The 17,388-nt window shown below is 47.2% G+C and overlaps 1 protein-coding gene across 1 annotated transcript in view; it reads right to left on the bottom strand.

Moving 5' to 3' along the window:
* Positions 1-1,276: 1,276 nt before the first annotated feature.
* Positions 1,277-17,388, bottom strand: part of IQCA1 (IQ motif containing with AAA domain 1) — a 231,767-nt gene continuing 215,655 nt past the window's right edge. Inside the window, exons 15-17 of the mRNA XM_056814786.1 lie at positions 15,821-15,998; positions 9,212-9,450; positions 1,277-2,037 (exon numbers count right to left, since the gene is read on the bottom strand). Of these exons, the coding sequence (XP_056670764.1) occupies positions 1,906-2,037; positions 9,212-9,450; positions 15,821-15,998 (549 nt within the window). The 3' untranslated portion in view covers positions 1,277-1,905. The remainder of the gene's footprint in view (positions 2,038-9,211; positions 9,451-15,820; positions 15,999-17,388) is intronic.

The raw sequence follows: 17,388 nt of genomic DNA, 5'->3' as shown, positions 1-17,388 counted from the left end.
CTGTCTCTCCTCTGCCCTGGCCAGATCGCTCACATGGAGGCCTGTGATCAGTTCTGGGGGGCCATATCTTAGGAAAAGTAGGAGAACATTTAGTGAGAGGTGATTGGGGTAGGGAAAGGTTTTGAGCATATGCCACATGAGCAGTTGTTGTTGAAGAAACTGGGGGTGTTCATGATGGAGAAGATGGGACTGTCTCCAAGAACTTGAAGGGCTATCACATAGGAAACAAGTTCATCTTGTTTTGGCTTGGCTTTGGAGGACAAGACTATGAGTTCTGGCTCTCTAGAGGGAAAACTGAGGCGTTCAAGTGGGGAATGAGCTGCCCCAGCTGCTGGCTTCTTTCTCATGAGCAATGTCTGGATGCTCATTTGTTGGGCGTGTTGTGGGGAAATGGGGCACTTACATTTGGGTATAGGTTAGCCTGAGCCCCTGAGTCCTCTCTAAACTTTGCTTTTTCTTTCTGGGAACAGATTTCATGACCCTGTTAACATGTATGTGTCTTATAAGAGCCATGGCAGGAGGCTGGCTGCCCAGCCTCTGAAGCTTACTGACAGGGACCCTGGGACAGTCCAGTGAAATTCATTCCATCCTTGGACAACATTAATTGTTGGGCAATATTTCCTAACATCATCTTGGGTCAGCCTCTGTTACTCTTGGTTCTGATCTCTAGGGCCAACTCTACACAAAGCCTTTTGACCATCTGAAATCAGTGTTTACATCCTCACCACACATTGTTCTCCATAAGAAATATGGGAGTTGTAGAAAGGCAGACCTTGGTTCAGTTGTTTCACTCATGTCCAGCTCTTCATGATTCCTTCAGGGGTTTGGTGGGCAAAGATACTGGAGTCCTTCCTCAGATCATTGGACAGATGAGTAAACTGAGACACCAAGATGAAGTGAGCTGCCCAGGGTCACAGAGCTGGAAGATCTGAGGCAAAAATACTGGAGTGATTTGCCATTTTCTTCTTCAATTCATTTGACAGATGAGGAAACTGAGGCAAGCAGGGTGAAGGGACTTGCCCAGGGTCATACAGCTACTAAGTGTCTGAGGTCAGATTTGAACTCAAGAATATGAGCCTTCCTTATTCCAGGCCCAGCACTCTATCCATTGCACCGCCTAGTTGCCCACTGTTTCAATATAAGAGATCATTCTTCCTCTTCTTCCTCAATCAACACTCATCAGACCAGATTTGGGGCATCCTCAGCATTCTAGGCACACTCCTTTGGACAATGGTTTTCCATGTAGTTCCATAACACAGACCAAGCTAGGAGTCTCTTCGGTATAAAAATTTTATTTAGATATATAAAATGTATGGATATAGGAAAGAATTCTACTTTTAAATTGTATAACGGGATCTAGGTGTGTAGGGTGCCGAGCTGAATAAAATGTGGCACCTTAGAAACCGAGAAGTCGTGCTGATGTCATTAGCCGACCAATGAGGATGGCCTTTAATGACTAAGAGTTTAGCTTAATAGATGATACTGCACTAGAGGAGAATGTACAAGCAATGCAAAGTCTTGGTGTGTGTGTGTGTGTGTGTGTGTGTGTGTGTGTGTGTGTGTGTGTGTGTGTGCGCGTGTGCACATGTGGTGTGTCTACACACTGTATAAACCCTAGGAAGGCTGGTTAGCAAACTGAGGAAATAGACATTTTGTGGCGGCTTTGCCAACTTTGGAGTTGACAGTGCCAAAGTCCCAAGTGAATAAATACAAGAAATACAGGACTCGTTGTGTCCTATAGGTGACCACTACAATCTGAAGAATTTTTCCCCTTGGGCTTCTCCCAAAGGCAGGGTCTTCTTTGGTCTGTGTGCTGGGACTCTGATCCATTCAGTTTGGAGAAATGGCCAACCTCATTGTCTCAGAGAGGATCCACGATGATTTCTGGGGGAAGAATTATTTTTCCTACTTTGCCCTTTTCCCTTTCTTTTCTTTCTCCTTTCCTTTAGCATTCTTTCCTTTTCCTTTGTCCTTGTCATCAATTCCACTCAACGCGTTTGCTCTTTTCTTACCCAAAGGGGTCTTGGAATACCAAGTCTGAAATCAAATAAGGAAAGAAGAACTAGTCAAAATGTGGCCCACATTGTGTGGAGGGAGCCTTATTTCAATCCTTCCCATTCATGATGAAGGGCCAATGGGATCATTGCTAATTGGGCACCTGACAAAGGGCAGATAGATGCCCATGTTGACGTGTTGCCTGGACTCCAGCCACGGACACTCTTCTCCCAAGTGGCTCAGAACCAAAGAGGAATATGAGACCACAACACTATGTCATCGTCCTCCTGATCCCTGGCCAATGGCGAAATAGGAAATTCATAGAAGACATGATTCATAGAAGACATGGAGTCTCCTCGCCAAAGGCCAGTATATAGGTAGAGATCCTTGAGAGGGGACGGCTTTATTTTTTATATCCCCAGTGCTTAGCCTGGTGCCTGGAACATAGTAGGTCTATAATATGTGTGTCAATCAATTGAGGGGGTAACCAAGTCCTAGAAGCAGTGGAACATGGGAATGTAGTATTCAATAAACTCAAGGACACTGACCATTGGGGTAAGAATTCCCTACATGATAACAATTGGAAAAATTGGCAATCAGCCTGGGAGAAACTAGGTTTAGACCAGCATCTTAGACCATCCACTACAACTGGCTTTAAGTAGATCCATGGCCGTAAGTGGACACAAAGCCGTATCATTCAGAGATGAAAGGAGAGAGGGAGTTATTTTTAGTCAAAAGTAGGTCAATTCCTGTTGAAACTTAGGAGTTTGCTACAAGAATTCCTCGTGATGGATATCTGTTGGGTAATAGCCACTGGATATTGGGTCTACAATGCCAGGAGCTTCCCCTGTTGCCATTGTCACTGCCCTTCTACCTCTGGTCTGGAACATTTGGTTTTACTTGAAACTAGCCATGTGGCACGGGAGACATGGGAAGGGAGCCCTGGGCAGTCACAGGTGAATGACTAAAGTCCCCCATTCACCAGATCTCTGCTATAGATTTTGTTTGGATGATTATGAACCCATTTTCTGGGCTTGAAGAGGCAACAATGCAATAAAGGCTGGTTCTGTGGCCTTTTCTTAGATCTGGCTACCCAGGGCAGGAGTTGAAATGGACAATCTGACCCCCTTGGGCAGGGCTCTTTCCTGATCTGGTTCCCCACCTTCTTTCTCAGGAATATAATCCCTTCTAGGAGTAGCTAGGTGGCTCAGTGGATTAAGAGTCAGGCCTAGAGACAGAAGGTCCTGGGTTCAAGTCTGACCTCAGACACTTCCTAGCTGTGTGACCCTGGACAAGTCACTTAACCCCCATGGCGTGGCCCTTACCGCTTTTTTTTTTTTTGCTTTGGACCCAACATACAATACTGATTCTGAGATGGAAGGGAAGGATTTTTTAAAAAGAAAGTATGAAGCATTTAGTAACCACTTACTATATACCAGATCCTGCGCCAAGTGCCAGGAGTACAGAGACAAGTGCAAAGACTGTTTCCGTACACAAGGTCACAATCCAATAGACAAATGATCTGAGTCAATAGTAAAGGTAGCAGGAACACACTTACTGTTGGGAGAGGATCCCACCTACAACACTCACTAGCTGAGTGAGGTCTTTGAGCCTCAGTGTCCTCCTTTGTAAAATGGGGATAATAATGGGTGTGCCTTCTGGGTAGATCATAGCATTATAGTTCTAGGGCTGAAGATGACCCTTGTAGTCCCTTAGTCCAACCCCTCATTTTACAGGGTAAGAAACTGAGGCTTGGGGGGCCAAATAACTTGGCCAAGACCATGCAAGCAGGAAGGTTTAGAGAAAGGATGATGTCAAAGAAGTGGGTTATTATTAAAACGCCAGAGAGATCCATTAGGCTGTGAGCTCCCTGGCCTTTGGTGTCTCACACACAGTAGGTGCTCAGTCAGTGTTTATCATTCCTGCCACTAAAGTCATCTTGGGATGTCCATCCCAGACGATGACACCCGTGGACGTTGAGGGTGTCCTGGGTCCCTCTGGAGACCGTCGCAGCTAAGGCGGGCTGCGGGTGATGAACGGGGCGATTCCCAGGGGCCGTCTGGCTACGGTCACATGGTGCAGGGAGCCCTCGATCGATGGAAGCCAGAATCCATCACTGACAGGGCTCTGGGGCTCTCTGTCGTCGAGGGCATCAGGGCTCCCCGGGCCCCACAGAACGCTCTCCCTTTGGGAGGGCTGGAGCCAAGCCCAGGCTAGGCACCTTCTCCTCCTCGGTAGACGGGACAGATGGGAGCTCTTGGTCCAAGCTTCTCCCCCAGTCACTATTGCATCGTCCTATAGAACAAGCACAATTTTGGAACACAGGATCCTTGGGTTCATCAGTTCCTTTAGCAAGAGGAAACCTGGGCGATGCCGATCGTCCGAACCCCCCCCCCCCCCCATTAAAAAATAGGGATGGAGGCCACCACAGACTCGTGGTTTCACTGGGACAGGGAACTTCCAGGTGAGGAAACGCCTCTACTAATGCAGGCTGCCATCTTCTCTGGAAATGATGGCTTCTAAAACTATAGCTTGTCTGCGGTCTAGAGCAGTCTAGAGCCTGGAGAAGGAAAGTCACTTGTCCAGGATTGCAATCAGAGCTGTCAGAGGAAGGATTTGAACTCAGGTCTTTCTGACTCCAAGTCGGCCCCCTCCTCACCTGTGCCCATGACCTTGATTATATCTTTAATAAATAAAACATTTCAAATTGTAGCTCACTTATCACAAGGAACATTTGGAATATGAAGACTGAAGGCAATGGAATGGGCACGTGGGCACGAGATGAACAAGAGGGGAGTCAGCGAGCTGGAGAGAGGGCCAGGCTGACGGAGGGTGGTGCCAGCATGGGGAGAGCAATGGGGCAGCCAGCCAACAGAGGTGCAGGCTGAAGCAGGCAAGCAAGGGCAGAGTTTAGCCCCACTGCCCAGGCTTCACCCTCAGCCCTGCTTTAGACTCTGGACTTCTCCACTACGACGCCCTGGGAATGTCCTTCTCTGTTCTCTTCTCCATCCGGGCGTTCCTTCCAGGCTGGTCAGGCTTCATCCCCCTCCCAGTTGTCCTTCTGGTTTGAAACCATGAATACCTCCTCCTCTTCTCCCCTTCTTTTACCTTGAAACGCTTTTACTTGCACCATTAGAATGGAAGCTCCTTAGGGGTGGGAGGAAAGGAGGGAGGGAGGGAAAAAGGGAGGAAGGAAGAGAGAGAGAGAGAGAGACAGAGACAGAGAGAGAGAGAGAGAGAGGGAGAGGGAGAGGGAGAAGGAGAGAGAGAGAGAGAGAGAGAGAGAGAGAGAGAGAGAGAGAGAGAGAGAGAGAGAGAGAATGAGAGAGAGGGAGAGAGAGGGAGAGAGAGGGAGAGAGAGGGAGAGAGAGGGAGAGAGAGGGAGAGAGAGAGAGAGAGAGAGAGAGAGAGAGAGAGAGAGAGAGAGAGAGAGAGAGAGAGAGAGAGAGGAGGGGGGAGAGAGACACACAGAGACAGAGACAGAGACAGAGACAGAGGCAGAGAGAAAGAGAGAGACACACACATACACAGACAGAGACAGAGAGGGAGAGAGGGAGGGAGACACAGAGAGACAGACAGAGAGAGACAGAGATACAGAGACAGACAGAGAGACAGAGACAGAGAGAGACACACACAGACAGAGACACAGACACAGAGAGACAGACACAGACACAGACACAGAGACACAGAGAGACAGAAGGGACTAGGACTGAAGATCTGTTTTCACTTAGCTGACCGGGACCTTGGAGACTCTCTAGTCCAATGCTGTCATTTTACAATCGAGGAGACTGAGGCCCATTAAGTAGATGGTTATACTGAGGGAGGGTCTGAGCAAGCATTTGAAGTGAGGTCTTCTAATTCTAGAGCCAGGATTTTTGCCCACTGTTGCCCACTAGTCTTAGAGTGCTGCTATGGGCAGCCAAGTGGTCTAGTGAATAGAACTCGGGGCTTCTAGTCAAGGAAGGCTTGTCTTCCTGAATTCAAATATAGTCTTAGACAATTCCTAACTGTGTGACCTTGGGCAAGTCACTTAACTCTGTTTGCCTCCGTTTCCTCATCTATAAAAATGAGCTGGAGAAGGAAAGGGTCGGCCACTCCAGTATCTTTGCCAAGAAACCCCAATGAGGTCATGATGAGTCAGACATGACTGAAAAATGACTCAACACCAAAACAACAATGGGGTCACTGATTGATTAAAAACTTGCTTAGGGTCACATAGTCAGGACAGTGGAATGGGTTGCTTCTGGAGATGGGCCACTCCTGCCACCCAGCAGAGGTCTTCAAAGCAAAGGATGGGAGCTCACGCATTGGGAGTGGGGGCAGGGGAGCCTGTCACGTCCCTCTGCGGGTGGGCAGCCCTTGAAGTCTGCTTTGAAGGGATTTCCTCCTGCAATGACTTGTTCTGGGCCCCTAGATTCCTCTTGTGGCTATGGGATGTGTCTGACAGCCCCTTGGCTATGCCTAGGCCCCCTTTGCTCCAGAACACTCGGGTGATCCCCTTTCTTTGATGAAGAATCCCGAATCTTGCTCTGCCAATGTGGCATCTTCGCTGCGGAGCCCCAAGAGTTTCGGATGCTGACAGACTGGGCGGCGGGGCCAGCAGGTGGCAGTCATAATTCAGCGTAGTTGGTAATTAGTCGGAGTGCCAAGTATCCCACGAGGGAATGAGTCGTGGGTTTATTAAATGATTCAATTATTCAATGCATTGATCAAGAAAAAGATCTGGTGCTTAATTTGGAAAAGCTGACGGGATTAGCAAGATGCCAGGCTGCAATAGTGACAAGAGAAGACACGAAGGGGGCTGACTGAGGCCCCGATGCCCATTTACCTGCCCATTCGGAGTTGCCGGGGGTTTCTGTGTTTGTTGTTGGGTTTAGTTTTGGGAGGAGCCCCAAGGAGAGATGCCATGTCTGGTGAGGGCACTCCAGGATTAAGAGAAGGTGGACGATGGAGGACTAGGAAGGGAAATGACCCAGCTCACATCATCACAGACTGGAAGAGAATTTAGAAGCCAGTAACTTGTCCTGCCCTCTCATTTTTCATGAAGGGAAACTGAGGCCCAATGATATGCTCAGGGGGACATGGCTGCTTAATGCCACTGACATCAGGACCAGGATAGGCCAGGGCTCTGGGCTTCCAGCCCAAGGCTCTTCCCAGTAGACCATATTCATTGCTTCTGAGGCACTTGGATCCAGAGCATGCATTAAGGAAAAAGACATCATTGTGGGAGCTCAGACAGCCTGGTGAATGCACTTCTCAGGCGAAAAATACAGACACTTGGAGGCAAGATCTCTCCTTGATACGTGATAGGGAGCCCACCGAGCCCTCCAGAGGGAGCGCGGGCTCGAAGGACAGGCTAGGGAATCCTGTACTGAGGGACCGGTAAGGCCGGGCCACCTGAAGAAGTGGCACCACGAAGGAGGTCTGGATTAGTAAGACGCGTTCAATCCTTTGGGTCACTCATCTAAACTCCTTGAGCCTCAGTTGACCTATTTGTAATAAAAAGTACGGAGGGGTCTTGGACTAATAAATGGTCTTTGAGATCTCTTTGAGCTCTAAATCTAGGATCCTTGGAACTTTCTCTACCTTTGTGACTTTGGACAATTTTGAATTGCTTCTCTGGTCTCATCTTCCTCCTCTGTAAAATGAGGGAGTTACACTAGAAGGTCTCTGAGAGGCAGCTAGGTGGTGGAGTGGATAGAGGCCAAGCCCAGAGTAGGGAAGCCCCGAGTTCAAATCTGACCTAAGGCACTTACTAGCTGTGGGTCTCTGGGCAAGTCACTTAACCTCTGTTTGCCCTGATTTCCTCAACTCTAAAATGGGGATAAGAGGAGCACCTACTCCCAGGACTGTTGTGGAATCAAATGAGATGATACTGGTCTCTCCAGAAATGCTTTCTCCTTTCCCTCTGAGGTCCTTCTCAGCTCCAAGTCTACCATCTTCTGATTGGCCCCCCCAACTCCAGGTACAACCTCTTTAGAGGCATGCAAGAATGCAAGCGGTCTAGAGACAGAGTCTGGGGTGAATTTATATGTTTAAATACCAAAAGGAAGAGATTAAAAATGCAAGGAGGGCCTCAAGGCGACCAGAGGAAACTCCTTAATTCAGGAAGACTCATCTTTGTCCACTCAAATCTGCCCTCAGCCACTTACTAGCCGAGTGACCCTGGGTAAGTCACTTAACTCTGTCGACCTACGTTTCCTCCTCTGTAAAATGAGCCAGAGAAGGAAATGGCCAACCGCTGCAGTATCTCTGCTAAGAAAACCCAAATGGGTGGGACACGACTGAAGGGAGTGAGTGAACAACAAGGTTAGACTAGTTCATGGAAGACAGATGCTGAAGGCTGGCCATTGGTAGGCTTAAAAGCTTATCTCCCTCCCCAAACAGCCACTGCTCACCTTCCTCAGCAGCCCTGGGGATCCCTGGATGGGAAATGAAGGACTCTTCGTTTGGGGTGGCCAGGGAGCCATTGCAGAGAAATGTTTCTATACTGGCTTATTTCCAAAGCTGATTTACTTAAAAACCTCTAAACAATCTCCGTTCCTTTCCTGCTAGAGGTGGGCTTAGTTACAGGTTTCCTCTGAGCTGCCTCCACATTCAAGGCAGTTAAGCCAAGTGGGTAGAAAGCTGGACTTTTATCTGTAAGGAAGACCTCCGTGGAATCCTGCCTCAGGCATTTATTAGCGGTGTGACCTTGAGCAAGTCACCTAACCTCAGTCAGCCCCAGTTTCCTCGTCTGTAAAATTAGGGTAGTGACAGCACTTCCCTCCGAGGCCCAGAGGAACTATCTGAAAAGCGTTCTCCAGAGTGAAGGCTCTCCTGGCTATTGATTCTTCCAAATCTGGGACTGTTTCCCCTGTTTTACTTGAGTTGGTTTTGGGGGCTGCGTGGGTGGAGGGTTGGGGCCAGTGAGCATGTCTTTGTGTATGGCAGGATTATAGTTATACTGAAATTAGGACAGGGGGGGTATGCTTAATCCTTGCCTCTGACAGAAGGAGAAACTGAGACCCGAAGAAAGTAACGGACGTGCCTGCAGTGCCACAGGCGAGTCTTGACCCCAGATTCTCTGGGTTCAAATCCAGAGCGCTGGTTTTATTTTCTCCATCGCACGCTGGCTCTCGGGATCAAAGGTAAAAGGGGCCAAAGAGTGGCCGGAGAGGTCGGCGTGGGGCCACCTTCTGTGGCCGAGCCACAGATCTGTTTGCACTCGGCTTACCTTAAAGCTCTCTTCTTCTTCTTTGTACACCGGTTCCAGCCGCGCCAGGCCAGCGATGAACTCCATGGCCGTCAGAACCTTCTGCCTCTGCTGCCGGACTCGCCGGTCCGTGAGGACGTTCTTTATGACTTGGATGATCTGTCCTTGGGTGAACCCGTCGGTGATCTTGGAGAGACAACTGATGTTTAACGAGTTGGTGATCTTTCCCCCAGCCTGCTGAATCACTTGCTTCCACAGTACTGTGGGTGGAAGGAAAGAGAACATGGAATCCCCTCTTTAGCTTTCTTTCCAAAGTGGCATCTCATCACGCAAAGCCAACTGCATCTTGCTGGGTCCCAGCCAAAGCAGAGTCTCCACTCCCTCCCTCCACAGCATCGCTGACTCTTGTGCTGTGGCACAAAGACCAGCAGCACTAAATAATGCAGGGGGGGCAGGACTCAGAGTGGGGGAGATCTGGGTTCAAGACCTGCCTTGTCTCAAGCCACCTGCGCCTCAGACAACACTGGAAGACTATCCGGCATCGCCTTCCATCTTGAAGGGGGCAGAGGGGGGAGGGAGAGAGTGAGGGAAGGAAGGAATGTGGAAACCAACATCCAAACAATACTGAACAACTGTTTTGACACGTGAAATAAAAAGACCGTCCAGCAGAGATGGTCAACATGCATTGGCGAAGGCAGAATATCTCAAGAAGTTGAAACCTCGCTGGACTGAAATGTCCTTCCGAAGGGATTCTGCTCTTTAGGAACCAGATGCACGCCTGGAATCCCCAGCTCCCCTGCGGATGGAACGGGGCTGCCAATCATGGACTCAGGCACCCCAAAAGGTGCTGGGGGGGCATGGCGGATCTCAGCTACCCCCACCGTAACCGTGGGTGTTGTTACGAGGCGTTTGAAGGGTTGGCTGAGCCAGAATGAGGTCATGGGAGTCTTACAACAGCCCTGGAACCAGCAAGGTAGCTCAATGGGGAATTCAGTCGACTCCTGGTAGGCTTGTTGACTCTTCAGAGCGTGTCGATCTAGAGATGAGCCTCGGAGGGCCTCTGGGCCAACCTCCTCATTTTACAGAAGGTGCCGCCAAGCCAGGTGTGAACCCATCATCCGATCCAGCATCCCTGGGCCATGCTGCCTCTCTTATTTGGCAAATGAACGCCCCCTTTTCTCCACTCAAGAATGGTGCAAGATGGACGCCAGCCCCTAAACCAGTGGGGAGTGTCATGCCCCCACCTTCTCTTGGATCCAGGGCTGGGATGGAAACAAGTGGCCAAAGCTGACGAGAGCTGAGCTACAGACTCATGAGAGGATGCTCATTTCTATCGCCAAAGGACAAAAGGACTGACTGCAGGGCTCCTCGAATCGGAATCCAAGTCCCCTTGCTGCACTGAAAATACGATTTCAATGACAAAACCTCCATTCACACACCATCTTGGCCCCAACACGTCCACTCTTAATAGGAGCTAAAGCAAGAGTGGGCCATTTTCTGTGCAACTCATTGAACGGTGTCCTGGTGGCATAAAAGACGGAATGCAGTTTGCAAAGGGACCTGATGATAACTAGAGATGCGTTTCGGTGCTGGGGAAACCAGGCTCAGCATTTGTAAAGCACTTTGATGTTCCCTGAGGAAAAGGTTATTAAAATGTTTTTCAAGCCTAATTTTTGTTAGACGAGTTAAAAACTTTGACTTGAAACTAACCACAGGCCCCCTTGACTAATCCTTCTCCAACAGTCTCCCAACTGGGGATGAGACGGGGAAAGAAGCATAAAATGAGAGTTCTACTGCTCTGTAAGGCCACAAAATTTCCCAAGTGTCTGTTCTGCATGGAGCTCCGTGGCTTAAAGACAGAGGAAAAAGAAGACAAAGTCCCTGCCTTCATGGGGCTACAGTCTAGAAAAGTTTAGGGACGGGCAGAGAAAGCTTGATTATGGCACCATGTTAGTTCCATAAGAGAGCTGCCAATTCTGTTACTGGTTAGGAGATCAGGAGAGGACTAGAGGAGCGGGGGCTGTTTGTCACGGACTTTCTTTTTTTAGTTATTTCAGGGTTACAAATGACAGAATTTAATACTCTGTTGACTAGAGTAATTATTTACTTAAAGCTTGAATTTGCTGAGAATCCTCTAGCAATTTTTTTTTAGCCAGCAGAATACATGGAAGCAATTGTGGTCCTCCCTCATTAAATTCTAAGTGAGGCCACAAAGGCTTATTTTCTAAATTTTAAATATTTATTATTTGTTTATTTTAAGCATTAAAAATCTTCTGGTGCATCCTTCTTTCTCGGCCCTACTTTCTTCTTCTCCTTTTTTTTTTTTTTGAGATCATCCCAACATAATCAACTCTCATCCAGGCCTCTATCTATGCAGGCCCCAATAAGGATTCAGTTTTTAGGAGTTAGATGTATCATCTTCCCACCTAGGCCTGTAAACAGATTAACTCCATTGAATTTCATGATTTCTCTTTCATGTTTACCTTTTCATGCTTCTTTCTGAGACTTGTATTTGAATGTTGGATTGTCTAATCATCTCTAGTATTCTCACCAGGACTGCTTGGATCCTCTCTCTTTCATTAAACGTCCATTTCCCCTACTGAGGAATGAAACTTAGTTTTGATGGGTATATTATTCTTTGTGTAATCCTCTCATTTCTTTTCCCCAGTTTTCCCTCTACTACACTTATCTCTTTCTGGAATGTCTGTTGGCCTTGAGTTCAATGAGCATTTTTCTCTGAGGCTTTGCTTGTACCTGTTTCTCAAATTGTTATCTTCTTTTAAGTTTGTGTCTTGGTCTTCCCTGCCACTGTAGTAATTTTTTATAGTCAAATTCTCTTTTTTATGCTTGTCCCTTGAGTGTAAAACTAGGAGCAAAGGGTAGGGTGAGAGAATTGAAAAAAGGCACATGTACAGAGTCTCAGCATCTCAGAGTTGGAAAGGGACCTCAGGAGCTCTCCAGTCCAAAGTGGTTCTGACCTTTTACAATATCCCTGACAAATGGTTTGAACCAGGTTGTCTTGATTTCAAGGCCAGGTCTCTATCTCCCTATCCGTACTACCTCTCAGCATTGGGGGAAAAATAAAAACCAGCCCATGCCCAGCTTCCCTTTACTCCACATTGTACCTTCTCTCTCGAATCTATGCGAAGAGTTTGGTGGAAAGACAAATGTGCTGGACTTGGAAGCAAGAAGAGCTAGGTTCTAGTCCTATTTCAAATCCATAGGCAAGTCACTTCACCTGAGGCTCAGTTTCCTGCTTTGTAAAATGGAGATAACAACACCTACTTCCCAAGACTATAGTAAGGACCAGATGACACAGTATATGCAGGGGGCTTTCTATTGAGCTATTTGAAAATATATGTTGTTATTTTTACCTTTTCAGGAAGACTACTGCATTTCTGGATAGCTCTAACTGTTATGGTAACAATGGGATTTACTCTACCAGTGAATTCTCATGACTGGAAGACCACTTGGTCAGGCATAGTACACAGGGAAGGGAGGAGCTGGGATAGCAAGTGATCCCAGATGGCCCAATTCTTATGTCAAGCTGAAATTTCCCTCTTGGAACCTTCCAATCATTACTACTTTGGTCTTGTCACTGGACACCAATGACTCTGGAAGAGAGGAAGAAGCTGATGAGTTTGTCCAACTCTTTCTTACTGAAATCCAATTCATGCTCAAGTCAAGATATCCCCCCATGATGTTACTGGTCCATTTCAAAAATGAAGGATGAACAACATTACTCCTGGCTCTGTCCTCTGGTGCCTCGAGTTCCTCCAACCTAAGCCATGCTACATTCAACCACTGAAGTGGTCTTAAATCCCAAGTCTGGCCATATTCTGCCCCTCATCATCCCCAATCTGTCATATGAGATAAGTGCAGAGCATTTTGCAAATACTAAATCACTATACAAATATTAGGTGCTTTTATCATTATCCCCACAAACTCCAGTGACTTTCTATTGTCTCCAGGATCAAATAAAACCTCCTTTGCTTAGGGTTCAAAGCCTTACACAGCCTGACTTCATTAAGCTAAACCAAAATTCTCTCTTTTTCCCATACACATTTCTCCATCACCTATCTTCACACCTTTGCACTGGCAAGCTGGAATACCCTCCTTCCTAATCTCCACATCAGAATTCCTTGGTTCCTTTAAGACACAGCTCACTCACCACCTTCTCCATGAGGTCTTTCTGTTTGCCTCCCAACTGCTAGTCTTCTTTCCTAAAACCTTATCATCATCATCATCATCATCATATTTGGTCTCTCTAGAGTTACTGTCCTCTCCAATAGAGGGTAACTTCATTTAAGGCAGGGATTGTTTCTCTTTCGGTCCTTGTATCTCAGCACCTAGGACAGTGCCTAGCACACTGTATGATAGGAATAGGGTCTGGATTTGTGATTCATCAGCACAATGAGCTGCTGGTGAGAAAATATTCTTTATTGATTCAGGTTGGCACCTTGGCAATTTACAATCTTAGAGGGTGTGCGAGGGTGAACTGAGACGCTGGCCTGCCCCGGTTCACACAACCAGGATGTGTCAGAGGTAGGGCTTGAACCAGGTTGTCTTGATTTCAAGGCCAGGTCTCTATCTCCCTATCCGTAATACCTCTCAGCATTGGGGGGAAAATAAAAACCAGCCCATGCCCAGCTTCCCTTTACTCCACATTGTACTTCTCTCTCGAATCCAAAGGGGAGCTCTCATGTCTTGGGTTCTCTTGCCTTCTGCCCCCCTAAGTTTTTGCTCCAATAAAAATCACAGGTTTGGAGTTGGAAAGACCCTTGTGGGCATTTTGGACTGCTCCCTCCCTTGCATCATTCCCGAGCTTTCTTCATCTTGGCAAGAACCAGCCTTACCTTCCCACTTCCTGATCATCTCTACACTACATTCCACCCCTCCTTCCCCTTTCCGGGTCCCTTCTGTGTGGTGTCTTCTTCCATTAAATTGTAAGCTTATTGAGGACAAGGACAGTCTTGCCTGTGAACTTAGTGCCTTGTAGACTTAATATTCTTTTTACACATCAACCTATCTATGTATACATGTATGTGCATATGCACATATGTACACATGTAGCTAGAGATCCGTTAGTCCAGTCCCTTCATTTCATGAGCCAGTTAGACTAGATGGCCTCCAAGGCTCCTTCTGGCTTGAGGGCTAAGAGCTTACCATCCCATAACCTTTCCAGATTGACTGCTGGTGACTCCCCAGTACGTGCTCAGATTCCAGCCAACATTCCATCTCCTGACTCCATTCCCTATGCCAGGAATGCTCTTCCTCCTCACCTTTGCCTTTTGAATACTTTTGGCTCCATTCAAAGCTTATCTCGAGGGCCAACTCCTTGCAGGCATGCCAACCCTCCAAGGATGTGGCCTTTTCTGTGCATATGTTTTGTATTAACATTTTTTGTTAAATCAAAATGCTGCGGTAGCTCTTTCCCTCCTTCCCCTTCCTCATTAGAGAAGATGTCATTTGACAAAAAGATCAATATAGATAGAAAACTCTGTCTTACTTATTACTATCTAGCAGTTCTTTCTCTGGAATATGTTTTCTATTTAATAATAATAACCAGCATTCAGATAGTGCTTTAAGATTCACAAAGTACTTTGCAGGTGTCTGATCAGCTGGTCCTCAACCACCCTAAGAAGTAGGTGCTGTTGTGGGGAAACCGAGTCAGGCAGAGGCCAAGTGACTTGCCCAAGGTCATACTGCCAGTCAGTATTGGAGGCAGTATCTGAACTCAGGATCTCCTGAGTCCAAGGCCAGGCCTCTATCCATGGAGCCCCTGAGCTATACGAGTTTCCCTCCATAGGATGTCAGCTCAGCTGTTGAGTTGTCTATTTTCCTAGCACCTTATTCACAGAGTGTGGTCATTGGTTCAGACTGGGTGGGATGCTGTATAACCCTGGGAAGATCTCTCGTCCTCCCGGGCAAGGCTTTTTCTGTCCCTTTTGTCCAGAGCACCGTGCTGGCACATAGTTTGGACATGACATCTCACACGATGGCTGGCATATAGAAAACTCTTTCTAGAGGCGTCTTGAGTTGAATTTCTATGTGTGAAAAGAGACAGCTGTTGGCTTCTTTAAAAACAAACAAGCAAACATCAGCGAGGCAGAGCCAATTAAGAGCCCTAAGCTCAAAGGATGCTTCAGGTTTGAGGTGGCGAGGAGCCACTGCTTTCTCGTCCTTTTTGAACCTGAACACTTTGGTGCTTTGGAAAACAGACTCAGAGTGTGAAAAAGATGCAAAATGTCTGTTCAGTGAGGGATTCAGTTCCCCCTTCTTGTCAAAGAAACATTAGCATCCATAAGGGCTCTTGTCATCTGCCGGCCAAAAATAATAACCCTCATCCAGCTTCATCTTGTCTACACAACGTGAAACATATTCACACCAGAACAAAGGCATATTATTGCCCTTTTATGAGCAGGTGATTTATTCTCCCCACATCATGTTTCAATGAAATTTTCAGGTGTGGAGGCTCCCCCGGAGTCTGCATTTTGCTTAAATCATTTTCTGATGAAAGACAGGAGAGGAAAGAAAGGAATGCCCCCTTGCTTTATGCCTAGTCACAAGAACACAACTGGTGGCTGGAGCTATACTAATCAGGTTTGAAAAAAGATTTAGGGGACTTACCAAATCTAGAGGCGTAGTCTGGCCTGGGGATCATGATGATCTTCTGATAAACTTTGCAGAGAGGCTTGATATCAGCTTCAAAGGGGCGCTTGCTGGTCCCCACAATCAGAACTCGATCCTCAGCCTTCATCATCTTTATAATTTTGGGCAGGTGCTTTTTCAGGCGCTTGGGATCCATCTAGGAGAGAGAAAGAGGAGAGAGGTTGACCCAGAGACCGAAAAAAGAGACACAGACAGGCAGAGACAGAGAGAGACAAAGAGAGAAAGAAAGGCAGAGAAAGAGATGAGGAGACACACAAAGAGAGAACAGGGTAGGAAGTGAGAGATACACACAGAGACAGACAGACAGAGGAAGAGAGAGACAGAGACACAGGGAGAGAAAGAGGGAGAGACAGACAGTGAGAGCACGCACACACAGATTACCTTGGATAAATGGGAAGGATTAAGGAAGGGCAGGACAAACCATTGAAGCACTAAGAATTTATCAAGCTTCTACTACATGCCAGGTGCTGTGCTAGGCATTAAGGAGACATTCTTGATTAAACTAACTGTGAAGTTTTCTCAGTGAGGAACTTTCCTCAATTCTGTGTCCTGGGACAACAATCAGCATGTCTGGTTAGTTTAGGGATTGCTTCCTTGGGATTTGGGCTGCTGGTACTTCCTGTTAATCATTTGTGCAACAGAGGAAGGAAGGAAAGCAGGAAGGGAGGAAGGAGGGAGGGAAGAAAGAAAGGAGGGAGGAAGGGAGGAAGGAGGGAGGGAAGAAAGAAAAGAGGGAGGAAGGGAGGAAGGAGGGAGGGAAGAAAGAAAAGAGGGAGGAAGGGAGGAAGGAAGAAAGGTAGGAAGGAAGGAAAGAAGGAAGGAGGGAAGGAGGAAGGGAAGGAGGGATGGAGAGAGGGAGGGAGGAAGCACCTGTCTCAGGGGCCGATGCTCTGGCCAACCCTGGGAACCCTCAGCTGCTTCTCTGCAGGAAGGAAGCTAGCTTGGCTTCAGAGTGAAGCCTGGCTGGAGTAGGCTTTCCCCGCCCCCCCCCCCCCTTCTTCTCCTCTTGGTAAATGAATTGTTTTATGTGAGGAGCTCAATATTTTCTTCAGTGTTTGGCATAACAAAGGTATCCTGAGGTCCCATCACCAACCAGCCTTCTCAAACCCTTGTTATGGAAGGAAATGGAGCTTATTGGTTAAAAGCTCTTCTTCAATAATTGTATGCCTTTTGCTTTTGTGTGGGAGGGCGCAAGTAGGAACTGATTGGCCCTGGGTTCAACATATAGAATCATAAACTCACAAATTTTGAGCTGGAAGAATTCTTGGAAGTCCCTGAGCCTAGCCCTCTTGTTTTATGTCTGTCTGTCTCCCACAATTAGAAGGTAAGCTCCTTGAGGGCAGGACCTGTCTTTGTTTTTATATTTGAAAATGCAGCACTTAGCACAGGGGCTGGATTGCTGTTGTTCTGTTGTTTCAACCATATCTGACTCTTCATAACCTCATTTTGGGTTTTCTTAGCAGAGATATTAGAATGGTTTGCCACTTCCTTCTCCACTTCATTTTATTTTATTTTTAAACCCTCAC

The sequence above is a fragment of the Monodelphis domestica genome, chromosome 2, assembly GCF_027887165.1.
Source record: "Monodelphis domestica isolate mMonDom1 chromosome 2, mMonDom1.pri, whole genome shotgun sequence".
NCBI classification, from domain to species: Eukaryota; Metazoa; Chordata; class Mammalia; order Didelphimorphia; family Didelphidae; genus Monodelphis; species Monodelphis domestica.
This window is presented reverse-complemented; position numbering and strand designations above follow the sequence as displayed.